Source organism: Acartia tonsa, chromosome 2 (assembly GCF_053477335.1).
Source record: "Acartia tonsa isolate MP-2025a chromosome 2, ASM5347733v1, whole genome shotgun sequence".
Taxonomy (NCBI): Eukaryota; Metazoa; Arthropoda; class Copepoda; order Calanoida; family Acartiidae; genus Acartia; species Acartia tonsa.
The window spans coordinates 29,689,993-29,717,306 of NC_137261.1; the positions used below are offsets into that span (position 1 = coordinate 29,689,993).

A 27,314-nucleotide genomic window follows, 5' to 3' on the forward strand; every position below is an offset into this window, starting at 1 on the left:
CTATGTCGCTTATAACGGTGTATCGCCATAACATGTACGTTTAGCCGTTTGGCAGCTAGAAGCCTTAAAAGATCATGGATTTTAAGAGATAATCGATACGAGGAACATTTACCGTGAACTGCACTAGATCCTAAGTTTTGTTTACAAAAGGGCAATTTTAAAAGAAAATAATGCTGTGATATGTATGTTTTCATAATATAAATGTATAAAAGTGCCGTAGTTTCCTATCGAATTAATTTTTATTGCCCCCCAAAGCATTTATCAAACTTTATCTTATTTGTTATATACTTACCAAGTTAGTAAAATATAAATATTTCAGAGAAGTAGAAAATAAAAATGGCGGTAAACGTATACGCGACCAGCGGGACGACGGATAATCTGTCCAGGCATGACATGCTCAATTGGGTCAATGATTGTCTTCAGACCAGGTACAAATTAAAACCGGTTCTCAGCCATACTGAAAAATCATGAATAGTATTGTAGTACAAACAATTTTCCAGGAATATTAAATTAAAAATCATAAACTGATGGGGCTCACAAAACTGGTTTTCGTCTTACAATTTTTTATTTTGATATCCGCGGAAAGCTGTCTATAATACGATGCGATAAATAAAGTATAAACTGTTTTGACCCTTTTTAAAGGTTAATTCTTTTATATTAGTAGTAACTTTTTTAAAAATATATCTTAATATTTCAATAACTCGAACCAAATTAGTTTCTTCAGTTAATGCATGCCTTACAACAAAGTTCCTGGAATGGTTTTTGATTTTTGTTTTCTGTCCATCGTTCCTCTTCGAACACGGAGCCTCTAGATGCTAGGGAGGAACGCAACCACTTGTAAATGATAATTCATTAATAACTCATGTTTTGTGGATATTTTTTTTCTTCATAAAATACATAATTTGACCAATTCTATTAAAGATCTTGTAAATAATTGCAATCGATATAATATTACGTGAATGTTGCACTAGACTCATAGTTATAATTGCAGCTTCTTCTTCTTCTTCTAGGGCGTTCTGTACCGATAGTACACTGCCTACTGCTCGTTCGTTTGCACTAACAGTGTCTGGCCTACATGTTTTTAAGGAGAGAGAGAGAACTTGGCTACTGATCTCCCCCTCCGTTGCCAAAAAAGACGGCTGCAGGTTTTAGGTTGCCCTGTACATTACAGTTTTGTCTCCTCTGGCCTCCTGGTCGGTTAGCTATCCGGATGGATGTTCCCGGCTTGGACCACGTGGAGGTCCTACCATACCCCAAGCTGGCTAAAATTAAGATACCTCCATCCCCTTCCCTCCTACTGGATGATAAAACTTACGAATAGCTGAGGCTCCTATTAGCAACCTAAATTGGCGAAAATTTTTCCCAAGTCAATATCCACTTTTTCTATATCCATTATCATATTTTTTTTTATAGATTTGGTAAGATTGAAGAGATGTGTACCGGTGCAGCCTATTGTCAATTCATGGATATGCTTTTCCCTGGATCTGTTCATTTGAAGAAGGTATTTACAACGGACAACTTATGCATCCGCCGCCATTTAGGAGGGGGGGGGGGGGAGTTAGCTCTAGTTTGGGCAATGATTTCTAATATTTCTGGGTTAAAAATAGTTATTTCTCGCATCGTATTATAAACAGCTTTCCGCGGAAATAGAATATACAATTTTAATATTAAAACCAGTTTTTTTTTAGCCCAGAGGGGCCGAAGGCACGGGCTAAAACACTAGTTTTAATCTTATGATTGTGCATTTTTATATTCGTAGAAAGCTGGATATAATACGATGTTAGACATAGTTTTTTCGTATGGATGAGAACCGGTTGTTATCCACCGGATTCGAATGAATACGAGACATTGTTTTATTAACATTAATATTTGGTTAGAATGTAGAATGGAAATAAATAGGTATTAACAATAGTTATTTAGTTGCTTATTTTATTACTTAGAATTGAGATTTTGTGTTTTGTGAAAGTTAATATAACTTCCATTAACATATTTATAAAATCAAATTGATAAGACGGAAATCTAAAAAATTGTAAATATTTTAACATAGCCATTAAATTGTTTTTCTTTTTCTAGGTTAAATTCAACACGAAGCTAGAACACGAATATATTAATAACTTTAAGGAAATTCAAATCTTTCCTTTATTATATATTTACCATTTCTTTATTATCATCCTTGTTTGGAATTACACAAAACTCAAGATCAACCACATACTTATATCTTTCTATTTTAATCGCTGAACCGCTCTACAATGGATTTAAGTTTCTCATTGGTCCTGGGTAGGTTTATAACAAAATTAAAAAAGTTCCAGGGGTGTATATTCTACATGGGATCCCCTGCTCAGGAGGGGGGGAAAAAAATATAAAAAAAGTGGTTGGAGGGAAAAAAAATGTAGGTAAAAATTAAGAAAACTGAAAACATTTTTTCATTCCCCCCCCCCCCATCCCCCTCCTTGGTGAAAAAAACCTTTAAAAATGTGTGGTAGGAGGGATAAATTAAATAAATAAAATTTCCTTTAAATATTTTTCCATTTTCCCCCTACTTGGTGAGAAAAAACTAGGGGGGGGGGGGGAAGAAAAATAAAAAAATTTGTAGCAGGGGAAAAAAATAAATCTTGTGCAGATTATACACCCCTGAAAAGTTCATTATAAAACTAGTAGCCGCGAGTAATAAATAGAGTAAAAGTACCTTTGTTAACATATGCTCGGTTGAATATCACTTAAAAGCATGAATTCTGATTTGAACACTGCTGGTATCCAGGTATTACAAGCCTCTTTCAAAAAAATGCAGGTTGACAAAATTGTTCCAGTTGACAGACTAATCAAAGGAAAATTCCAGGTATTAATTCATTGATTTGTTGAAGGGAGGGAGTGGACATAGAGCTAGCTATTACGCTAGTCCCTAAAGTTTTATAATAAAGTTTTCTTATTCGTTGGCTTAACAACTTTGTGGACTTTTTTTATGGGTTGATTCATTTAGTTCAGTGTCCAAATGTATCAGCCAGTAATTATAATTTACGAAAGGGGTAATTTTATTTATCATTGGGGATTTGAATTTTATCGACCACAAGGGGTGAAGCCGCTAGTAATGAATAATTCAACATCATATCTCAGACATGCATTCTTTAATATTGCTTAGTCATTACTACTTATAAAACACCTAGTTAATAAAACTTTTTAATAAAAAACACTTTACAAAGTTTTAAATTCAATGATTCCTCTACCAGATGGAGAATGATTAAATGTTCATTTTAGGATAATTTTGAGTTTCTGCAATGGTTCAAGAAATTCTTTGACGCCAACTACGGAGGACAAGAGTACGACGCCCTGGAGATGCGTGGTGGCGAGGCTGTAGGAGATGCTGCCAGTAAACCTGGGGCTAGGGTAGGTGTTGCTGCTCCAAGGGTAGGTCTATTTAGTTCCTTGGGCAGGGGTGGAACAAACACGTTTTTTTTTATTGAAAATAACGCACCCCAGTGATTATTCTGAAAGAGGTTTTTTTAGTATATCGATGATAATTACATATTTTTATGTGTTAAAAGCTTTTGTTTTCATAAAAATTAAATACTTAGACTTAAATATTCTTAAAATGTACTAAATACTAGGGTAAAGCGGGGCGATCTCGGTCTTGAGGTGAAGTCGGTATTTTTTTGACCACCTTCATTAAATGACATTTTTCTCCATGTTCTAATCGACTGACAGAAAAAAAACATGAAATCAAATTTGTTCCTTATTAAATTGCCTACAAAAAAGTATAATATGAAATTTTTGTGAGATGAATTTTTAGGGTACTTATTGGGTCTTAAAGTCGGACGACAAAAAATTTTTTTTTCGCTTTTTTTGCTTCGGTCGGAAAAACGGTAAGTTGGACAAAAACTGGTAAGAGCTAGAGCTTAGACGTCTTCAGGGGACTTATTAAGAATCTAATAGGCTATCCATTTCCGTTTAAAACTTTAAAAAAGCTTGTATAGTTTTTTCTTAAATCGACTAAAAGTGAAGCGGGGCGAATTCGGTTTTTTCACTTTTTATACTAACTTTTTCAATTTTATATAAAAAAGTGAAATTTTCGAGAAAAAAAGTAAAATTTCTCGTACTTAGAAAAAATTTATTTTTTTTGTAGAAAAAATTGTCCGATCTTCATAATTTTTTTGTGAATGCTCTTTATTACATTTAGCAACTTTAACCTTTAGGGCATGCTGTAATTAAATCAATATGTCATAGGTTTTTTGAAGCTGGAAAATCGACCACAGATTTTGCCAAACTTTTCTCTTTTTTCAACTTGATTTTTTAAGGAAATTTTGCTAATAGAACTAATTTTTTTGGGGCCAAATCTATTCAAAATTGCCTGAATTTTAAGGATCAGGCCTTTAAAGTCATAAAAAGTTATTTTTTTCTAGTAGTATTTTTATGTTTTTTATCAAAAAAATTTTCGAAAAAAAGTCAAATTTCGCGTACTTCGGAAAAATTATTTTTTTTGGTAGAAAAAATTGACCTATCTTAATAAAATTTGTTGTGCATACTCTTTATTACATTTAGCAACTTTTACCTTTTGGGCATGCTGTAATAAAATCAATACGTCATCGATTTTTCGAAGCTTAAAAATGCCCTACCGACTTTGCCTCAAGGCGGGGCGAAGTCGGTGCAGTTTTAGAGATCAATTTTGACAAACTTCCCAAAGTCCTAGGTTTACGTCCTTTTAGGACCTGATCGACTTTTCCGAAATCTTTCTACTGGTCTTGGTCCCATTTTAAAAAAAATAATTTTTACGATTTGCAGGTTCAAAAAACCGAAAAAAACACCGAGTTCGCCCCGCTTTACCCTAATAATACTATTGAGTAAAAATGGTGAAAATTATGTTAAAATAAAATACTGAATTAAAATAGGTATTAATAGATGAAATTTAGGTCTTTGTCTGTTCTCATAGTTGGGGTTAATGTTTTTTTAAATAAGAATTTGATTAAAAGTAAACCTTATAATATTTATTTATTTTAGTCCGGAGCCAAGACATCAAGTGGTATGCCCAAGAGGTCCCCTGCTGCACGACCTGCAGGAGGTTAGTATCGTACAGCCATTTTTATTTAATTTTTTTCTACGTAGGATGTAATTAAAGATTGTTTTATTCCGTGAAGGGAAGGGACAATAGGCTGTTTATTACACCAGCCCCCCTAAGTTTTATAATACAATTTTCTTATTAGTTGTCTTAACCCTTACAGCTCGGGCCCCAATTCCCACCTTAATAGATCGGGGGGGGGGGGGGGGCTCCAAGAGCCCCCCCCCTCTATCTCGGCTCCTGGTACAGATAAAGACGTAAAATTTTTTTCTGGTGGTTCATGTGTATTTTTAGAGAAAATTACTTTTTCTAGTCATAGCAGTCAGACCGCTCCTTAGCCACTTTTTAGCGGCCAGCCGCTAAATTTTAAAACAGCTGTAGAGCGGCCAATTTTGCAGCTAGGATGACCAAATTTTAGGACGAACTTTTATTTTTCATAACAAAAAAATTACTTTTTCTGATCATCGCCGAAAAACGGCAAATAACGGAAACCGCCATTTTCGGCGGTTACGGCGGTAAAACGGCGGTTGGCGGCGCCAATTAATATTTTTATCTGTTTATTATTGCTCAAGGATTTACCAAAAAAAATTATAGGTCTCTAGTTGTAATAGAAGCCACGATATTCATGATATATGTCTGTAGTAAAAGCCGGACAAAAATCGGTCAGGGAGCGGTCAAACGGTCATAACACCACTTTTCTCAGAAGGTCATTGATATCTAAGTATTAACCAAAAACATTTTAGGTTTTTACCTTATACACAAAAGTCATAATGTAGAAATTAAGATTTATTTAGAATTTTTTCTAATTTTTTTTGCTACCCAACCGACTTTGACCGGACACCACGACCGACACAGACCAGATATCCTTATAAAATCAACTCTTGCCGACGTATAATTACTAAACTTGAAAAGTCATGAAGTCACAGCTCTCCATCTTACCTACAAAAAAAATGAGATTGAAAAAACTAGAGGGGGGGGCTCTTGGAGCCCCCCCCCCCCCCCCCCCGATCTGTAAGGGTTAACAATTTTGGGGACTTTTATTAAATTTTGTGTTTCTAGTCATGTTTTAAAAATATGTTCTGGCAAAAAATGTCGAAATGTTTCGTTTTGAAAGTCTTATCACCCTTATTTCTGTCAGGTGCCCCAACCGGAATGTCCCGACCCGCCGCCAGCAGACCGCCAATGGGCAGCGGTGGTGGAATGAGAAGTCAAAACGGCGGGGGAGCCATAAACGCCGACCTACAGGCTCAGGTTGAGGATCTCAATACTCAGGTGGGTTGGTTTTTCTTCAAACAATGTTCGAGGAAGCGTGGGGACTTTAAATCATACTAGTGCCCAAAGTTTTGAACGTGTTCTCGTATCCGTTGAGCTTAAAAACTTTGGTTACTTTAACCTAATATTGATTGGTTGGTACCACTAGCAGTGTCAAATTTTTTAATCCATTGAAGGGGTAATTTTATCTTATCATAATTGGGGGTGCATTATAACAACTTTTCAGTGTTATTTACATAAAATACTTTTTTTAATAAGAACTAATTCTTTTTTGTCTGTTTAGATTATGGACATGAAGTTAACGATCGAGGGCCTAGAGAAGGAGAGAGATTTCTACTTTGGTAAGCTTAATTTTTTTTGTCACTTTGTTGGACCATGGATAAATTATTACTTGGATGTTACACCCCCCTTGAACCTCACCCGCTTTAACCGATCCCCTTCCCTCCTACTGTAGGAACGAACTGTTTAGTAACTGACAGGGGAAATAGCAATCTATACTGACAACAGAAAATTTCCATGTCATAATATCCACGTATATTTTTCATCCATTTATGTCATAATCATGTCTTTCTAAAAACAGATAATATGCCTTTTTATGAATTCGGGCTTTGTCCAGAGAAGTATAAGATATGTTTATGTCTCGTATTCATTCGAAATCGGTGGATAGGAACCGGTTCTCATCCATACGAAAAAACTATGTCTTGCATCGTATTATATCGAGCTTTCTACGATTATAAAAATGTACAATCATAAGATTAAAACCAGTTTTTTAGCCCCGAGGTGCCGAAGGCACGGGCTAAAAAAATAATTGTACAACATTATATGTATATCTGCGGAAAGCCGTTTATAAAACGATGAGAGAAATAACTATTATTATGCTTGGTAAAATTTGCATTTGCACCTGGGTTACAAAGTAAAGTTGTAAAACATTGTTAGATAATATGCCTAAATCCTTTTTTTTGTAGGAAAGTTGAGAGATGTTGAGGTACTCTGTCAGGAGAATGAAAATGTTGAGGGTATTGAGTCACAGATGATGAAAAAGGTAATTATTTATTCTAGTATGGCTTGGGAATCGAATCAGCTGGATTTAAACCGGTTCTCAGAAACTCGTGTTGGTCATCGGACTAAAAACAATTTTCAAGGAATAATAGAATAAAAATCATTAAGTATCAGTTTTGTTACAGTTTTGTATATTCTGCAAAACTGACCCTGCTAAAGGGGGGGGGGGAAGGGGTAAAAAATATGTTGTCTAATAAAAAAAATTAAGAGAAATGAAAACACTTTTTCTCCCTTCTTTGGTGAAAAAACTAAATTAATGTGTGGGAGGGGGGATAATATAAATAAAATAAAGAGTTCTAATTTTTTTCTCCATTTTTCCCCCTTCCTTGCTTGAAAAAAACCATGAGGGGGAAAAATATAAAAATGTGCAGCAGGGGAAAAAAGTGATTCTTGTTTTGTTATCTTTGACCTTTCCGATGTCATAAAGAACTTTTCTACAAAAGAAAAAAAATTATGTTTAACTTGCTTTTTTAATGCTTTTTGTAAATGTTACACCATATTTCTGCCATTTGCCATCTTTATATCCTTTTTTTTCTCCTGATATTTTTCCTTAAATGATAAACTTTATTTTAGCATTTATGAGGTATGTATTAATATATTTTCTGTTTTTAATTTGTATTTTTTACAACAATAAGCACGCGCTTATTAAGGTTCTGGACATCCTGTACGAGACAGAAGAAGGTTTCGCAGTTCCCGAGGGCGAGGAGGGACCCCCACTACCTGACGAGGAGTATTAACCAGCACCACCTGGCCCCCTCCACTTCCCAACAAGCCACTCAGCTATCATCCTATCTGCTCCTTAGCTTTTCAACATACCATTTAACCCCAATGATTACTCAGGGAATTAAAAGTATTTCCTTGGATTCTTGATCTAATCCATCTGTGTAATGTAAATTAAACGCCAATGTTTTTTTATTTATATTGAAAAAGTTTCTATATCTTGTTTCTAGTGTAATAATCAATTATGGACATGATATATTATTATTATTAGATAGTAAAATAATTTTAAAAAATAAACTCTAGGACCAGCATAGAAATATTTTTGAAGTAATATTGTTGTCAATAATGAGATTATTTATGTGTATTTGTGAAGCTTATAATTATGTGTAAAACTATGAAATCGCAGTTACCCGCCGCCGTAATTTGGCTGTTACTTTTTAATCTTCCAATTTTGTCTAACCGCCGCCGATATTTTGCTACTTTAAATAACAAAATTAAAGTAATTTTATGACAAATATTAATCTCGGTGAATTAAAAATACTAAAAACAGTGTCAATTTCATTGTGATTTTTTACTACATTTTTATCTTATTCGCATTTTTAAAATTTCTTTGTGGGGAGAAAATAAAGTTGTGATAATTAATTTTTAATTTTGTTATGTTTTATAGAAATAGAAATGGATATAGAATATTTAATGTGCCTTGATATATTTCTTAAATATTTATTTATAGCTAAAATTAAATGGTCTAGCTTTCATTTTAACTTTTCATATTAATTCTTTTTAATACTTTTTTTCTAAAAAACTAAACTAAAAAAAAGATTGAAATTAACCGACTAAAGGTCTAAAGTCGAAATTTACCTTAAAAAGAAAGTTTATGTTAAAAATAATAGCATACTAACATTTTGTTTCTCTATAATATTACCAACTTCATATCATAAGTTGATACTTTTGAAATTTTCTGTGTTACTAACTTAAATGAAAGCACATCGTTTTTAGGATTTGAGGTGAAATTGTTGGGTTTTGAGATATTTATTTTTATTCAATTTTAACTTTTTATTTTCTCAATTATAAAATTTTCCTACTTTTATAAGTTTTAATTTTTTATATTAATAGTTTGTGCTCTCAAAAAATTAATGTTGCTAATAATTTTAATATGTATCACCTATCAATTTTATGAATGTCATGTCTTTATTTTGATAAAAACGAGCATTTTCGCTCTTTCTCTGCTGTATCTTAAAATTAAAGTCAAACTTTATTATTCTTGTAATATTTGTAATAATAATAAAACTAATAATAATATTTCCAGCATTTATATATTTAAAAATGTGTATTAATATTTCTGTTCTTCCTTTTCTTGCCTTTCAGATAACTAAATATGTTAAAGTTGGCCAGCAGGGGTGTCAGATATGGACTTGATAAATATGCACATCACAATTTTTACACAGCAAGGCAATATCTTACAACCAATTAAATCCAATTGAAATTGCTCTAGAAGAAGTGGGTAAGAAGGGAAGATATAAGGGAAGTGGGTTGTGGGTAAATTTTCAATTAAAATTGTTTGTCAGGATAACCTTCCCTTTTCCCTGCTAACAACCAAAGTAAAAATATTTCTAGCTGGTTTAAAGGGTCCTATAAGATTATTATAATGCTTGGATATCAAATACCCTTTTTTGAGGGAGGTTCCGGATTATATACTTGTATATATTGATTGCCAGGGGAAAGTTTGTTGTCAATTTAGCTTGCTAATATGAATTTCATTTATTGGTCAGTACGTTGATCCAGTACGAGAGGATGGGGGGATTTTTCTTTAGCCAGCTGCGAGTATTACTTTATGATGCAACGTTTCTAGAATAATAATATTTTAGGAACATGGGAAGAAGAGCAAGTAATCTAGTATACAAGGAAAGTAAATCTGCTATGAAAAATAAAACATTTTGATTGTAAGAAGTATATATGTTTAATTAAAATGGATAAAGCTTTATAACTAGGTATGATTTTAGAAAGCAACTCTATAATCATTAGGTACCAGAAAATCCGTACATCCATTTATCTATTTATTTTTTAAAAAACAATTATTGTATGATTTAATAAATTATAATCCTTTTCATATGATATTTGGAACAATGATTCCTAGGACAACAGGGTACAATATTTTTAACAAAGCATTTCTATAATCCAGTCCTTAGGATGTAAATTTGTCCTTAAACAGAATGCTGTATATATGTACAAAGTTTTACAATAAGTTTATATTAAATACCTATTTGTTTTTACTTTCAAATTGATAATCTGCTTATTAAGTTTTGATACTCCAAATGTGTTCAAATGTTCGTTTGTTTTAATGTTTGATTTCAGAGCTTCGCTTTTATGGATGTTGTCATCTTTTTTAGTAGAACTTATTAGTTCGTCAAAGTATCAGAAAATGAAAAAAAAATCTTAATATTTTTTATGAAATTAATAGGTATATCTCAGGAACTTTTTTATGATTTTGTGGATCTTTTTTTCTATTTTTACATTATTATGGATTACTTGTATATTAAATTAGAACGTGTACAATGAGCAGGGCGAGACAGTCGATTCCTCGCGGCTAGGTCAACTCAAGAATACTATTGATGAAACAAACATTCAACATGGAATCATAACAGACAAAGTAAAGAAATCTAAAATAAAATCCTCCCTACCTCCTGTGCAAGATATTTCAGAGGATTATAAACCTCCTCCTCCTGGTACAAAATTAAACAAATCAGCTAAATCTGACAAAGAAATGAAAAACGTAAGTACCTAAATTGTTTTTTACAAGCTTTCTCTTTTTAATTCCCAAACTAGATGCGCATATGTTGAAGGAGTCTTCACTAAAACTTTCAGCTGTTTAACTTTAATAGCAGCTGAGAAAATCTCATTTCATAAAATGTGTTACAGACTATCTGACTGTCAGATGGATAGACAAGGTGAATTTTAGAGATATAAAGATATGATATTATTATTATATGCTACAAAAAAAAAATTAAGGTTCGCTGCAACAAGTACCCAAACTCGTTAAATGCACTTCATGCAACCATCCCTTTCGTGTATTTATTATAACCTCAGATTCTTAGGGTAGTGTGGGGTATTAAGGGTCGTGGGTGCAAAACTGGTCAGCGCCCTTTAAACTTTTAAAAAACCGTTTTTTAACGATGTTCTAAACGTTTGAGGAACATGACTGTTAATATCCCACGCTACCCTATTTAGTTAAAGAAGATGGAAGAGGCGATTAGAGACACAGAAGAAGAAGAAATCTATGAAATTAATCAGAAAAGAGATTTTCATGTTCCACATTATACCAAAGTTTACGGGTGGGACAAGGTTGGTCAAATATTATATAGTTTTTTTAGGGAAAGCACCAATGAATGTGTTTTTCTTTCAATTAGATATATATTAGGTTTTAGTTAGGTATATCAATGTTTAAATCGCATATGCTTTGAGGTCCGAACTGTGCAATGTGCAATGCATGGTAATGATTCGCGCCTTTTTCAATCTTACTTATACAATCCCAGTAAGCTTTAGCCCGATTAAATAGATTTTAAATTATAAGTACGTATGGACTATTGAAAGTTAATTCTATATTTAGAATAGCAAGCATCTGAAAGAACTTGGGAAAAATCTGTCACACAACCATCCAAACTCAGAATATGTTGTCTTGGAAGGAACAAGGTAGGTTTTTTTTGCATTGTTTAAAAAGGTTCAAAAGGCATATATAGTGTTTTCTTTTAAATAAATAGGTACTTATATGAAAAAGTAAATTCTGAACTTATTAGAACTATTTATGTCCAACCGATAACAATAATCAAGTTGTCTTTTTATATCATGAAAACAAGTCCTAATTTATGTTTAGGCAGGGGTGTATATTCTGCATGGGATCCCCGGCTCAGGGGGGGGGGGGGGGAAATAAAAAATAAGTGGTTGGAGGGAAAAAAAATGTAAAAATTAAGAAAACTGAAAACATTTTTTCCATTTCGCCCCTCTCCTTGGTTAAAAAAACTAAAAAAATGTGTGGTAGGAGGAATAAAATAAATAAAATATAGAGTTCTTTAAATATTTTTCTATTTCCCCCCCTACTTTTAAAGAAAAATCTAGGGGGGAAAAAAAATAAAAAATTTTGTAGCAGGGGAAAAAAATAGATCTTGTGCAGAATATACACCCCTGTGTTTAGGTTTAAGAAGAAAAAGTACAAATAAATTTTCCACGGGCAATTTTTGTTGAGAGGCTAAACGTACCCTCCCTAAAAAATGGTTACAAGCCTTCCCTTTGTTGACTTTTACCAATCAATGACACTTAGAAATCACTATCGACTTTTTAAATATTATCATAATCTATCATAGCTATGTTTAGGTTAATAAATGACGCACTGGACTCTGGTCTGCAACCTTCAATATTAATATTTAGCCAAGTTAAACTATTAAAAGAAATACCTACCCAAAATATAGGTAAGTTTTTAAATCTTCTTGTAACATCATTTGAAACATTGAGCAAATGATATACTTATCAAAATCCTTTCTCGTTCGGGGTTCTATTTTTAACTCTTCTATAATTATGGTATGTCGGTCTGTACGTCCGTAACGGTTAGCTCTTATCGTTAATTTATACATATTAGAATTGTCCTATCGATTTTAAACTTTAGATGATGATTCCTATAACCATTAGGTACAATGTAGGAACCGTAGCAACTCTAAAATCGTTACCAGAAAGTCATAAAGTCCATTTAAAACATTTATAAGTTCTGAGATTCTACAAGAGTTATTGTTCGTTTGTTATTTCTTTTGATTTTAGAGCAACGCGTTTAAGGGTGCTGTCATCCACTTTTATAAGACGAGCAAATGTGTATTTAAAACCTTTCGAACATCATACAAGGTTGCTGAAATTTTAATTTTGTGGGTAAAATATTCTAAACTTTACGAAATTACACTTCTTTAGATTATGACACTTCCAATATGTTTGTTAACAAATGAAGAAAAGTTAAAACTTTATATGTCTTTTAGGAAAAGAAAAGTTTTTTTTTCAGCATATCTTCGATACCGATTAATATCCGCTGGATTAGAATCGGGTTTCAGCCGAAATTGTCTTTAATACACTGCGATACATGATTTTTCAATATGGCCAGAAACGGTTCTAATCGAGACCACACTATAAAAATTCTTATTTATTTAGATTCTAATTGTGAATTTTACCATGTTCCCTACACAAACATAAAAATGTGGTCAGACCTCACCACTCCTACGGGGGTAATGGCTGCTTTTAGCAAAGAACAGGTTAATATTGTTTAAGTTTTCATAACCAATTATCGTAATGAACATAATCAAAACCATCTTAATTAAATTTTCAAAGAAAACATTGATATTATTTATTCTGTTAACCTGTAAAGATTAAGGAGGGAGGCGACCTGGTCCCCAAAATTTTATTATTTTACTTAACAGCTTTGGGGACTTTTATTGAACTTTTATTGGTTGGTTTATTAAGTTGAGTATCCAACCAAACGGTTCAACCACTAATTGTAATATTATATACAGAAAGGTTAATTTTGTGTATCATAATTGGAATGTACATCAATTTAGATCACTGGGTAAAGATTCTAATCAAAATGTTTTTGTTTATTTAGATTATAAACTCCGAAGTATCCAAAGATTCTCTGCCTATTACACTTATTTGTGACAACGTTCGAACACCAGATAATTTAGGTTTGTTACCTTGTTAGGGCGAGATTCTCCTTCGATTTAAGTTATTAACAGACAACCAACCCTTTTTGATTGCACCACTTTTGTCTGAAAGTCCTAATTGTGCATGGTAATGAGTTGCGCCAGTTTATTGGCCAATGTATTTCCCCCTTCTTTCACTATTAGTGTAACGTGCCAGACATAGGTACAATTATTAACGTCTTGAGTATAACGCGGTGTGTACCAGACTCGAACCCGAAACCTTCCCTCCAGCAAGTAAGCAAGTTAATTAGACCTCGAGTCAATTTAGGTTTGTTATATTCAAATTCTTCCATCAATATGGTGAAAATGCCAAACATCTTGAAACCATTTGCTTTAGATATTCGCCTTTCTAGCTAAATAAATTGTTGGATCATGGAAAGTAAACGAAGTAGCACTAGCGGGTTTCGTCGTATTTTCATAGTAGCTTTTGATAGGTTATTTTAGGTTAGGTAAATGTTAATGATTGCCATGCATGGTGAGGAATTAGGCCCTGAAGGGTTAGAACCCCTCGTCGCAGGTGGTAGAAATAGAGAAAAGCTTCTGTGAAAATACGACGAAATCCGCTACTTTGTTTTCTTTCCATGGTTCAAATTGGTTTTAGGTTCCCTAATGAGGGTTGCTGCAGGTGCGGGTGTCAACAAAATTCTATTGACTCCTGGCTGTGTCAGTATGTGGAACAGGAAAGTTATGAGGTCGGCTGCGGGAGTTCATTTTAAGGTTAGGATTACTTTTACAACTTGGTACACTAATAAATGTATAATTATAGATGCAGGGTTCCGGAGCCGGGAGCAGCAACATTTTTGCCGGAGCCGGATCCGGAGCCGTATTTTTCGTTAAAAACGGCTCCGGCTCCGGACTAGCTAAAAATGATTTTTTAAAGTAATATTATAATTTGGCAACGGTCTATTTCCATATAATAAACTGAAAAACTATTGTTACTTAACAAATAGACACACATCATTTTACTTTTATATAGGTTTAATCAAATAAAAGCAAAATATTTTATATTATTTATTTTATTTTATCAAATTCAATAATGAAAAAAAAATGATATATTAATTTTAAGGTAGGAGCCGGAGCCGCATCAAAATTATACGGCTCCGACACCCTGTATAGATGTATAAGAAAACTAAATGACTAATGTTGCGGAGACCCTGTTCATCTGCTAGCCAACTACTTTTGTTCGTTTGTAGGGACTCTGGTGTGTTTATATTTCCTACGCTATTAGCTGATCTTAAAGACCCAAGACATAATCGGGACAGAGTTTCATATAATTCGTGTCCCCTCTATACTATTATTTTACTTTAAATTGTAGACTATCTGGGTTATATTGGGTAATGAGTATACACTACAGTAGTCCCGCAGGGTTAGGGCTCCTTGCAGATTCCAGAGGTTAGGCAAAGGCATAGAGAAAATGACTTATAGGAAAAATATAAAATATGATTAATGATTATATGAACTGACATTATTGTTATTGTTTCTAATCGTTTAAGTTACAAGTTTAAAATTAGAACTAATATGTTATGATTTTTAAAAATTGTTTAGGTTCCAATTTTTGAAAAAGTTGATTGGGAACAAATTAAGAGCCACATTGATCCTTATCCACAGGTTAGTTTATTTTTCAGTATGGCTTCGAATCCGATGGATTAAACTCATAGCATCGTATTACAGACAATTTGTCATTTAAATAAGAATTATTACCAGTTTTAATCTTATAATTTTCATTTATCTCTGAAAACCAGTTTTAACCAAAAACCAAATGGTCATGTTTATTGTACTTAAAGTGGTATTTAATAAACTTAAGTTTTATTGATAGGTAGTTAAAGACATAGTTTACTTTAAATTTTTCGAATAAAAAAATGGGTATATGTATTATACCTATTTAATTACCAACTAACAAATATTTAAATACGAAGTCTTTTTTGCATTACAAATTGTTTCATGTATACTGTATAGATAGATATGTACATGTACAATCTTTAGATGCTTTTAATAAACTTGAAATTTTATGTTTTATATATTTATTTAGGTTATTATTTGTGATATACTGGGAGAGAATGAAGCAAACATAAGTGAAAAGGAAAGATTACAAAGAGTTCACGAGTTGGAAAATATGGATTTAGATGAATTAGGTAATTTAATTTCCTCTTCCAATAAACACACACAAAAAAGAAATGTTAATAACCAAAAAAATCTACAGGCGACGACGATTTAACGAAAGAAGAACAGAAAGAGTTGTTGGAAAGCAAGTATAGGCAGATCCCCATCTGCTCAACCCCATACAACAAGTTTGATTTGAATGTTGGAATCAAGGATGTTGTTGTAGTGGTCGGAGGAGAAACTGAGGTATTCAAGTATTAAAATTTTACTATTTCCACCTTTGTTCTAAACCTTTTTTTTATTTTTATCAAAAATACCCTGAAACTCATTAAATTTTTGACTTATATTTTTTTTCTTATCAATAAAAAAACCCGCGACCGTGGCTCAACACGTAGCGCATCCGCTCGCTGTCGGCGAGTTGATAGGTTCGAATCATGGCCCGACACCTCGTCATAACAAAAGACGTTAAAAATGGTTCCTACTGCTGCCTTGGCCTATGATCAGGCAGAACTCATTACCATGCACAGTTAGGACTTCTCAGACAAAGGTCGTGCAATCAAAGGGTTGAATGTCTGTTGGATTTTACTAAACTTAATATCCAAGGTGGGTGTTATTGCATTTCATTACAAGCGGATGATGCCCTTGGGTTCTCCAGGTGAGAGATGTGAGATCTTAACAGGCCAACAAGAAAACTAAAACCTAAAAGTTAAACAAATAAAAATAAATTTCTGTAAAGTGTGTAAATATAAAAAAAATTGTTTAGGGTGTAAGTAATGCAGCTTACAAATTTTCTCACCAATTAAACGGTTCCAGGTATATTTATATCATAATAAATCAGCTCTTCAGATTTTTAGTAGCGAAGCTATTCTATAATTTACAATGTCTGGCTGTTGGTTATTCATCAAAAGATATAAACCTTATTGGTATCGTGATTTACTTTGAGTTTACATATTCTCTTTTTAATTCTCTTTGTTTACATCTGCTCCATAACTCACTTTTTCCGTTTGTCCACACCTTTCTGGGGGTGAAATAAAGCTAAAACATTTTTCCTTCAAAATAAAGTAAAAATAAGTTATTAATGTTCTTTATTTTGCTCTCTATTTTATACTAAATAAATAGTTTTTTGTTTTAGATTGCACATACCTCTGCGAAATGGTTTGAACTCTCTGAATGTTGTATCTGCCACAAGTATTGCACTATACACTATCCAACAACAATTAATTTAACCATTTTCAATGTATTTTTAAATAAATTTTCTTAAATATTGGATTATTTAAATAATTTTTCAGATGAAAATGTAGTTTGCCTATGATGGCAAATAAGATAAGGCATATAGAGACAATATTTGAAAAAATTGTAACATGGTTACCTACACCTGTTTCATCAAGGTAATGATGGATATTAAAATACGTGGATATTATGACAGGGGAAAAAGTTTCGTCAATTAATGTTGCTAACATGGAGATCAATTATTGGTCAGTTCGTTAATCCAGAAGAATGGTTGGAATGGGGGAATCGTTATTTTAGCCATCTTCGAGTATTACTTAATCAGAATATATTTATGTAAATCTGGTGCAACATCCAAGTAATATTTCAATTTTCACTAGGTACTAAAATTTGCTTTCATTATTAGGTTAGAAGACATCCATTGCCAGCAGCATGGTTCAGTTCTTGTTTGTGTTAGCAGTATTGACTGTATTCAAGATGCTAGGAAAGAATTTTATATCTGTGATGCCAAGGTAACAAAGGGGGGGGAAGTTTTGACACATTTGCGTAAACAGGAAGCATAGGCTTTATCTTTGGACTTAGAGGATAGGTTATTAGAGATAAAATCATCCTTATATAATGAATTTTCCCAAGTTTTAAGATTTTTTGGATAGGCCTCCAGGTTCCGGAGCTCCAGGCCTCCAGGTGGTTTCTGGACAGGTAAAAAAAATAAAAATTTCTTATTTGAAGAGTTAGAGGTGAGTTTATAAAACAAAATAAGCTTCTTTTAATATATTATTTACATATTAAAAGAAAAAATTACAATCGGCCTCCAGGTTCAGGTGCTGCAGGCCTCCAGGTGGCCTCTGGACAGGTAAAAAATTAAAATTTCTTATTTGAAGAGTTAGAGGTGAGTTTATAAAACAAAATAAGCTTCTTTTAATATATTATTTACATATTTAAAGAAAATATTACAATTGGCCTCCAAGTTCAGGTGCTGCAGGCCTCCAGGTGGACTCTGGACAGGTAAAAAATTAAAATTTCTTATTTGAAGAGCTAGAGGTAAGTTTATAAAACAACATAAGCGTATTTTTAGATGTTATTTACACATTTGAAGAAAAAAATACAATCGGTCTCCAGGTTCAGGTGCTGCAGGCCTCCAGGTGGCCTCTCGACAGGTAAAAAATTTAAATTTCTTATTTGAAAAGCTAGAGGTAAGTTTTAAACAATATATGAGTATTTTTAAATGTTATTTGCATATTAAAAGAAAAAATTACCATCAGCCTCCAGGTTCAGGTGCTGCAGGCCTCCAGGTGGCCTCTGGACAGGTAGAAAATTAAAATTTCTTATTTGAAGAGCTAGAGGTAAATTTATAAAACAATATAAGCTTCTTTTAATATATTTTTTACATATTTAAAGAAAAAATTACAATCGGCCTCCAGGTTCAGGTGCTGCAGACCTCCAGGTGGCCTCTGGACAGGTAAAAAATCAAAATTTCTTATTTAAAGAGCTAGAGGTAAGTTTATAAAACAATATAAGCGTATTTTTAAATGTTATTTACACATTTGAAGAAGTAATTACAATCGGCCTTCAGGTTCAGGTGCTGCAGGCCTCCAGGTGGCCTCTGGAAAGGTAAAAAATTAAAATTTCTTATTTGAAGAGTTAGAGGTGAGTTTATAAAACAAAATAAGCTTCTTTTAATATATTATTTACATATTTAAAGAGAAAATTACAATCGGCCTCCAAGTTCAGGTGCTGCAGGCCTCCAGATGGACTCTGGACAGGTAAAAAATTAAAATTTCTTATTTGAAGAGCTAGAGGTAAGTTTATAAAACAACATAAGAATATTTTTAGATGTAACTCTAGATCTTCAAACAAGAAATTTAGAATTTTTACCTGTCCAGAGGCCACATGGAGGCCTGCAGCACCTGAACCTGAAGGCCGATTGTAATTACTTCTTCAAATGTGTAAATAACATTTTAAAATACGCTTATATTGTTTTATAAACTTACCTCTAGCTCTTTAAATAAGAAATTTTGATTTTTTACCTGTCCAGAGGCCACCTGGAGGTCTGCAGCACCTGAACCTGGAGGCCGATTGTAATTTTTTCTTTAAATATGTAAAAAATATATTAAAAGAAGCTTATATTGTTTTATAAATTTACCTCTAGCTCTTCAAATAAGAAATTTTAATTTTCTACCTGTCCAGAGGCCACCTGGAGGCCTGCAGCAACTGAACCTGGAGGCTGAAGGTAATTTTTTCTTTTAATATGCAAATAACATCTAAAAGTACGCATATATTGTTTAAAACTTACCTCTAGCTCTTTAAATAAGAAATTTTATTTTTTACCTGTCGCGAGGCCACCTGGAGGCCTGCTGCACCTGAACCTGGAGACCGATTGTATTTTTTTCTTCAAATGTGTAAATAACATCTAAAAATACGCTTATGTTGTTTTATAAACTTACCTCTAGCTCTTCAAATAAGAAATTTTAATTTTTACCTGTCCAGAGGCCACCTGGAGGCCTGCAGCACCTGAACCTGGAGGCCGATTGTAATTTTTTCTTTAAATATGTAAATAATATATTAAAAGAAGCTTATTTTGTTTTATAAACTCACCTCTAACTCTTCAAATAAGAAATTTTAATTTTTACCTGTCCAGAGGCCACCTGGAGGCCTGCAGCACCTGAACCTGGAGGCTGATTGTAATTTTTTCTTTAAATATGTAAATAATATATTAAAAGAAGCTTATTTTGTTTTATAAACTCACCTCTAACTCTTCAAATAAGAAATTTTAATTTTCTACCTGTCCAGAGGCCACCTGGAGGCCTGCAGCACCTGAACCTGGAGGCCGTTTGTAATTTTTTCTTTAAATATGTAAATAATATATTAAAAGAAGCTTATTTTGTTTAATAAACTCACCTCTAACTCTTCAAATAAGAAATTTTAATTTTTACCTGTCCAGAGGTCACCTGGAGGCCTGCAGCACCTGAACCTGGAGGCCGATTGTAATTTTTTCTTTAAATATGTAAATAATATATTAAAAGAAGCTTATTTTGTTTTATAAACTCACCTCTAACTCTTCAAATAAGAAATTTTAATTTTTTACCTGTCCAGAGTCCACCTGGAGGCCTGCAGCACCTGAACCTGGAGGCTGTTTGTAATTTTTTCTTTAAATATGTAAGTAATATATTAAAAGAAGCTTATTTTGTTTTATAAACTCACCTCTAACTCTTCAAATAAGAAATTTTAATTTTTTACCTGTCCAGAGGCCACCTGGAGGCCTGCAGCACCTGAACCTGGAGGCCGTTTGTAATTTTTTCTTTAAATATGTAAATAATATATTAAAAGAAGCTTATTTTGTTTTATAAACTCACCTCTAACTCTTCAAATAAGAAATTTTTATTTTTTTTACCTGTCCAGAAACCACCTGGAGGCCTGGAGCTCCGGAACCTGGAGACCTATCCAAAAAATCTTAAAACTTGGGAAAATTCATTATATAAGGATGATTTTATCTCTAATAACCTATCCTCTAAGTCCAAAGATAAAGCCTATGCTTCCTGTTTACGCAAATGTGTCAAAACTTCCCCCCCCCTTATTTCATTTTGTAGACTTTATCACAGGGCTCGTCAGCCTTAATTAAGTCTCAAATTTTAACGTGTTTGAATGCTTTGAATCTTATTTTGTAAAGAGGGATTGCCATATTTGGGACTTCTAGCTGACTTTTGAAATTATAAAAGGTTGATTTCCCTAAGGCTCACTGGCGGCTGCCGAGCCCTGCTTTGTCTTAAACTGGATTGCACCCATTTCTAAAACTTGCCATAACATAGTTAAGGATAGGTTTAAACTCAATGTTTATTATTTTAAGCTTAAAGTTAGGTTAGCCCTAGAAAGGACTTGGGTTTGGTTTTTAACAGGGGGAAAATTGTCGTCAATTTAGCTTGCTAACATGGAACTCTTATTCGTCAGTTCGTTCATCCAGTATTAGGTGAAGGGGATAAGGTGATGGGGTGGATGGCGGTATCATTATTTTACCCCTCTGCGTGTTTCACTATTTAAGAACATGAAAATCTGGTGTATCGTATCATCCAAGTAATAAAATATCTAATATTATTTCAGATAGTTGCTGATCCAAGACAGCCCAAACTATTAGATCCTGCAAAACAAAGTGTCCTAATCTTTGGGGCTTATTCCAAAGCTCTTAAACATTATAAGGTTAAAATTAAGTTACTTATAACCAAACACGGTTGAATATTTTCCTTGTCATATTTATACTTATCTTTATTTGGAGAAGTTTGCTGTTTGACTCAAAAATAAAACGATATTGAAACTTTTTAATTGCCCATGTAATACTGGGTGAAGCATTCAATTTTTAAACAATCTTCAGCCGCAAAATACTGCGTCTTAAATTCATCCTCAAGACCCATTTTTTTTTAAATTGGCTATTTTAACCCCCATACCTCTTCATTTTCCATCCAATTTATATGGTAAACAAGGATGACAGCATCCATAAGTAGCGAAGCTCAGAAACTATGAATGTATATTATGAATATATTTACAATATACCAGTGTCATCCTATATATTTGATGAAATAGGAAAATGACGAAAACTTCAAAATCACGCAACCTTTAAATCACGAAAAATTAAAAATCTAGGAATCGATCTAGCACCACAATTTATAAACAAATCTTAATGAAACTTGATGGAAATATGTAGAATATGAGCATATTCAATCCCTGATAATTTCAGCCGCAAATCCTGAATAGGAATTGAGAAAACAATAGAAAACCTAAAAATCTAGGAATCGATCTAGCACCCCTATTAATACAAAAATCGTAATAAAACTTAAGGAAAATATGTAAAATGTAAATTTAAGCAATCCCTGTAAATTTCAGTCCATTAACTTAAAAAGGAGTAGAGAAAATCAGAAAAACATGAAAATGTAGGAATCGATCTAGCACCCCAAATAACAGACGTATGGACAAGACAATGTATAGATTAGATGGGCATATGTTATAAGAATCTTCACTAAAAATGTCGGCTGTCTATCTTTCATAGGAGCCGAGAAAATCACGTTTCCCCCTATTTGTCACAGACGGACGGACATTTCGAATTATAGAGTAGCTTCGCTACTAAAAATATAGAGTGGGGGGGGGGGGGGGGGACACCCCTCTATTAAATTGCAAACCTTGACTTTTATTAAAGGTTGGACCTGGCGACTACATATTTGTAAAGAACCCAATAGTTGTATATGAGGAGAGGGGAGATATAACTAGAGTTTCTATTCATGTTAAGCCAACAGCTAAACAAGGAGTACCTGAGGTGAGTGAAGTATAGTTAAGTTTCGCTTCTAAATTACCAAATCACAAATATTTTATACATTTCAAATAATGGGCAAACATATACTAACTTAATTTAAATTTAGATTCACAATCAGATTTAATCTTTAATTAGGTTAGGTTAAAAATAGTCTTGATTTCCTTCCTATCCTAGATATTTTTTTGATATATCATATGTTATCATAATAATTTAAATCTTTGGCAAAAGAAATTTTTCTATATAAAACATGCAAAAATGGGATTATGTTTATGAAATGAATTAAGCTATTATTACTCTTTTCTAGGTTATATTCATAAGACCACAAGTTCGTGATGTTACTGTGCCAAGTACAACAGCTAGTAGTAGTGCCCAAATTACAGAAACAACCCCACCACCACTTAACAGCACAAGTAAGGCTGTCACAGCTGATCAGGATGGCCATCCAGCTTCTAGTCAGGTAATGTATTTTCAAGTTTGGCTTCTAAACCGATTAATATCCGCTGTATTAAACTGGTTCTCAGTAATGCTGAAAAATCATGTTTTGCATCGCATTACAGAAAATTTTCCACTAATATTAAATCAAATATAAAATTATCAATTAATGCCTGTTTTGTTAGCCCATGCCTACTGCCCCTCGGAGCTAACAAAACTTGTTTCAATCTCACAATTTTTCATTTTAATATCCGCGGAAAGTTGTTATAATACGATGTGATAAATAACTATTAAGATAACGATCGTTCAAGGAATCATTATTAATTTTTAAACTCAAATTGAGGTTACGAAATGAAAATGTTAAAACTGACTTACTTTCTCTTTAAATAGTGATAAGTTTCGAGGTTTATGGATATGTTTCCCTTTATGATTTGAAAGCAATACGATGATTTAAACATACATATTATTTTACAGTATGTGGAAGAACAGACATTTCCTACTGGAGACGAAGACTTACTCAACGTGGATGAGCTTGTTGCTCAAGTGGGCTCTGATGATAATAGAGGACAAGATGAAGCCACTGATAGAGAAAATATTACCTCAACACCGACTAAAGATGCGCCAAGAGAACCAGCTAATATCAGCCCTATTCCGTCCACCTCAAAAAAGGTTAGAAAATTTTTTTTTCCATTGAGCTCTTCTAAAAATTAGTACCTAATCCTAGTATGTTTTCAAAAGTTAATTTTTATCAACGAAGCTACTCTATACCTAATTCACTTTGGCTGTCAGTTTGTCTGCCAGTCAGTCCGTAACGCTATGGTGGATTTGCTCAGCTGCTATATAGATAGGCGGCTGATTTTATTAGGAAGATTCCCTATAACAATGAATTATTAATTGCACTTCGTAGAGCATTAACTTTACAACACTTCGGATTGCCATTCCTGCCTAGAATAGACATAGAAATTAATCTTTTGGTATGTAAGCTACTTGTTATTAGTATTAAAACATTTTAATACGTGAAAGCTATTAGACTTGTGATTAAACTAAAGGCAGTGGCTTAAAGTCTTGAAATAATGTGATACAACATTTTAGGGAAGTCAAGAGCCCAGACCTGACCCACCTCAAACAACAACAACTACCTGTCGTCACTGTGAGTACCTGAATACCTGCCAGCAACAGCCAGCTATACCTGGACCTAGTCATAGGGATCCCACCACACACAGTTGCCAACATCATGCTTCAGGAATGAAAATGTATTTATAGAAAAAAATGACGACTTCTAGAAATTGAAAGCACTTTTGCCACATATTACAATTTAAATTTTACAACTTTTTGTCATTTTTTGTATGATTGTGTGCTTCTTTTTTAAATTACTTACTAAAAAATATTTTCTTTTATAAAGACCAACATCCTACCTCATCCCCAAGCGGAAGAATAGGCCACCCTAGACCTGGAGCATTTCAGCCTGTGCCAGCTGCCAACCAGCAGCAGCATGTATCAGCTGTGGAAGCTGCCAGACCGCCGCAGGAAGTCGCTGAACAGCAGATTACTGTTTCCCCCACCAAAATTCCTAAACGCAAAAGAAGGTACCTTATCAATTTATTTTACAGTAAGAGTTCAAGTTGCTTCGCCCCTTGCTTTTAGGGGAAATAGGGGGGGGGGGGGGGGGCGACGAATGTGAGGAAAATTCCCTATATATTATATAGCTTCCCCAAGAAAGTTCAGATCATTCTCTACCACTTGATTTTTGAATGTACGACCCCATACAATGTGAGCCTATTTCTAAATTTGTAATAGTGAAATGAATTATATTTTAGGTATAGCAAGTTATCCGAGTGCCATATCAATAAAAGTAAATACAATGTGTTTGCTGTGCTAACAGAAATAGTCCGGATGCCGTACAGAGTGAATGGTGGAAAAGGAAAGATTGTAACAAAACTGAAGATCAAAGATGAAAGTTTAAACAGCTTTAGGTAAGTACTAGACCTACCTGCAATGAAATCCTGGGATATGTCAATAGATATATATCTATTTACTGTACAATGAATCTGGAAAAATGTTAGTCGTCTCACAAACATTAACTTAAAAAGAAAAGAGAGACATGTATGAGCAAAAGAAAAGGAGATCAAAATAGAAATCGAATTTTATAAAATTTTGTGTTGTATAGGGTAAAGCGGGGCGAACTCGGTCTTTTTTTCGGTTTTTTTAACCTGCAAATCGTAAAAATTATTTTTTTTAAATGGGACCAAAACCAGTAGAAAGATCTCGGAAAAGTCGATCAGGTCCTAAAAGGACGTAAACCTAGGACTTTGGGAAGTTTGTCAAAATTGATCTCTAAAACGGCACCGACTTCGCCCCGCCTTGAGGCGAAGTCGGTAGGGCATTTTCAAGCTTCGAAAAATCGATGACGTATTGATTTTATTACAGCATGCCCAAAAGGTAAAAGTTGCTAAATGTAATAAAGAGTATGCACAAAAATTTTTATTAAGATAGGTCAATTTTTTCTACCAAAAAAATAATTTTTTCGAAGTACGCGAAATTTGACTTTTTTTTTCGAAATTTTTTTTGATAAAAAACATAAAAATACTACTAGAAAAAATAACTTTTTATGACTTTAAAGGCCTGATCCTTAAAATTCAGGCAATTTTGAATAGATTTGGCCAAAAAAAAATTAGTTCTATTAGCAAAATTTCCTAAAAAAATCAAGTTGAAAAAAAGAGAAAAGTTTGGCAAAATCTGTGGTCGATTTTCCAGCTTCAAAAAACCTATGACATATTGATTTAATTACAGCATGCCCTAAAGGTTAAAGTTGCTAAATGTAATTAAGAGCATTCACAAAAAAATTATGAAGATCGGACAATTTTTTCTACAAAAAAAATAAATTTTTTCTAAGTATGAGAAATTTGACTTTTTTTCTCGAAAATTTCACTTTTTTATATAAAATTGAAAAAGTTAGTATAAAAAGTGAAAAAACCGAATTCGCCCCGCTTCACTTTTAGTCGATTTAAGAAAAAACTATACAAGCTTTTTTAAAGTTTTAAACGGAAATGGATAGCCTATTAGATTCTAAATAAGTCCCCTGAAGACGTCTAAGCTCTAGCTCTTACCAGTTTTTGTCCAACTTACCGTTTTTCCGACCGAAGCAAAAAAATCGAAAAAAAAATTTTTGTCGTCCGACTTTAAGACCCAATAAGTACCCTAAAAATTCATCTCACAAAAATTTCATTTCATACTTTTTTGTAGGCAATTTAATAAGGAACAAAAATGATTTTATGTTTTTTTTCTGTCAGTCGATTAGAACATGGAGAAAAATGTCATTTAATGAAGGTAGACAAAAAAATACCGACTTCACCTCAAAACCGAGATCGCCCCGCTTTACCCTAATTAACTTGTATGAAATGTTCACTAGAAACGGCGGCATAACAAAATCTTTGAATTTTTTTTTAAAAACCCTAACAGTATTTTCTTTTTGTTAGCTTATTACTTATACAAGTTTCTTGTTCAAGTATTATCATAGAAAATAAACATTTTTGTATTAGTTTGATGTTGCAATCTCATTTCTGTTTTTATTTTAGTGAATATCGGTTTGACATCCTCGAGGACAATATGAGATTTGTGCCATCTTTGCAAATTGGATCAGTTTTCAGAATTCATGAAATGGCAGTGCAGGTAATCCCCCCCCCCCCCCCCCCCCCGATTTAAAAAGTACAATTATTATAAAACATGGGTGTATGTTGTATATTGTATATTTTCTTTAATGTCCCCCCCTCTCAGAGGGTTCGGGAGGGGCAATTTAAAATTTTCCTTATTTTTACTTATAAAATAAGGAAATAAATTAAACTAGCCGCGTTGCGGAGCCGTTTGATTTTGGTGCGGCTCCGGCTTCTACCTAAAATCAAGAAAAACTCAACATATTTTTTTTGCTATGTCTATTTTTGATTTTTGAAGGTTTTAAAAGTTTAATTTTGATAAAAATGGACTTGAAAAACTTAAAACGGGCATTTGCACACGACACAACAGAGTTAAAAAATTATAATTAATAAAAAATCTCTTTTTTTAGCTAACCCGGAGCCGGAGCCGTTTTTTAACGAAAATTAAGGCTCCAGCTCCGACTCCAGCAAAATATGGAGGCTCCCGACTCCAGCTTCACAGCTCTGTAAACTAAGATGGAAAATATACACCCGGCCCCAGTCATAAAATATTATTAGACTCAGTCTTCATTATCAATGTTTTTCTGGCTTGTAGATTTTTAGATAATGTTAATTATTCCAATACAGGTATTTAATGGAGTTCCAGATGGAAGAGTCTACAATGGCAGGCTTGTAACTGTTATTCCAGGTATTTTTTTTATTATTGGGAGTTTAGTAGGTATTCAATAAATTATATCCACTCCCCTCTCCCCTCCCCCCCCCCCCCAAGCAATGATTATTTTAAG

At 33.2% G+C, this 27,314-nt stretch overlaps 4 protein-coding genes across 22 annotated transcripts in view; all 4 read left to right on the top strand.

Moving 5' to 3' along the window:
* LOC145309448 (cell division cycle protein 23 homolog) overlaps positions 1-337 on the top strand; it is a 32,111-nt gene extending 31,774 nt beyond the window's left edge. For 6 of the 9 annotated variants that reach the window (XR_013876520.1, XR_013876521.1, XR_013876524.1 and 3 more), the window contains one exon: positions 128-337. The gene's annotated coding sequence lies outside the window, so the exon portion shown is untranslated. The remainder of the gene's footprint in view (positions 1-127) is intronic. The other 3 variants (XR_013876525.1, XR_013876526.1, XM_080150341.1) reach the window with 1 other exon arrangement.
* LOC145309584 (microtubule-associated protein RP/EB family member 1-like) lies at positions 290-9,464 on the top strand. 11 transcript variants are annotated; one of them, XR_013876529.1, is made up of 12 exons: positions 290-428; positions 1,414-1,501; positions 2,074-2,119; positions 2,757-2,836; positions 3,253-3,402; positions 4,990-5,050; positions 6,186-6,319; positions 6,603-6,660; positions 7,285-7,361; positions 8,014-8,329; positions 8,784-8,841; positions 9,095-9,464. XR_013876529.1 is itself a non-coding variant. In XM_080150346.1 (10 exons), exons 1-10 carry the CDS (start codon positions 337-339, stop codon positions 8,113-8,115), a joined length of 888 nt encoding a protein of 295 aa, XP_080006472.1. In that variant the 5' UTR covers positions 290-336; the 3' UTR covers positions 8,116-9,464. The 11 variants fall into 11 exon arrangements, 4 of the variants coding, with proteins under 4 accessions (XP_080006472.1, XP_080006473.1, XP_080006474.1 ...); XR_013876527.1 differs by having other exon boundaries at positions 8,014-8,841; XR_013876528.1 differs by having other exon boundaries at positions 8,784-9,464.
* Positions 9,447-17,214, top strand: LOC145309552 (rRNA methyltransferase 3, mitochondrial). The gene is made up of 14 exons (XM_080150343.1): positions 9,447-9,547; positions 9,964-9,998; positions 10,639-10,868; positions 11,324-11,437; positions 11,703-11,785; positions 12,464-12,558; positions 13,280-13,380; positions 13,728-13,806; positions 14,426-14,541; positions 15,370-15,432; positions 15,854-15,956; positions 16,025-16,170; positions 16,688-16,737; positions 17,057-17,214. Exons 1-14 carry the CDS (start codon positions 9,474-9,476, stop codon positions 17,148-17,150), a joined length of 1,383 nt encoding a protein of 460 aa, XP_080006469.1. The 5' UTR covers positions 9,447-9,473; the 3' UTR covers positions 17,151-17,214.
* LOC145309432 (uncharacterized) overlaps positions 17,161-27,314 on the top strand; it is a 28,701-nt gene continuing 18,547 nt past the window's right edge. Inside the window, exons 1-11 of the mRNA XM_080150337.1 lie at positions 17,161-17,312; positions 17,558-17,663; positions 21,247-21,342; positions 22,334-22,450; positions 22,752-22,904; positions 23,354-23,548; positions 23,972-24,120; positions 24,280-24,465; positions 24,697-24,852; positions 26,455-26,548; positions 27,157-27,217. Coding sequence (XP_080006463.1) covers positions 17,233-17,312; positions 17,558-17,663; positions 21,247-21,342; positions 22,334-22,450; positions 22,752-22,904; positions 23,354-23,548; positions 23,972-24,120; positions 24,280-24,465; positions 24,697-24,852; positions 26,455-26,548; positions 27,157-27,217 — 1,393 coding nt within the window. The 5' untranslated portion in view covers positions 17,161-17,232. The remainder of the gene's footprint in view (positions 17,313-17,557; positions 17,664-21,246; positions 21,343-22,333; positions 22,451-22,751; positions 22,905-23,353; positions 23,549-23,971; positions 24,121-24,279; positions 24,466-24,696; positions 24,853-26,454; positions 26,549-27,156; positions 27,218-27,314) is intronic.

Excerpts from the sequence above, each read along its gene's own strand:
- LOC145309584 (XM_080150346.1), top strand. The coding sequence starts at position 337 with ATGGCGGTAAACGTATACGCGACCAGCGGGACGACGGATAATCTGTCC. Across the intron at positions 3,403-4,989 it reads TAGGTGTTGCTGCTCCAAGG|TCCGGAGCCAAGACATCAAG; the intron begins GTAGGTCTATTT and ends TATTTATTTTAG. Across the intron at positions 6,320-6,602 it reads TTGAGGATCTCAATACTCAG|ATTATGGACATGAAGTTAAC; the intron begins GTGGGTTGGTTT and ends TTGTCTGTTTAG.
- LOC145309552 (XM_080150343.1), top strand. The coding sequence starts at position 9,474 with ATGTTAAAGTTGGCCAGCAGGGGTGTCAGATATGGACTTGATAAATAT. Across the intron at positions 9,999-10,638 it reads AGCAAGTAATCTAGTATACA|AGAACGTGTACAATGAGCAG; the intron begins AGGAAAGTAAAT and ends GTATATTAAATT. Across the intron at positions 15,957-16,024 it reads TATGGATTTAGATGAATTAG|GCGACGACGATTTAACGAAA; the intron begins GTAATTTAATTT and ends AAAAATCTACAG.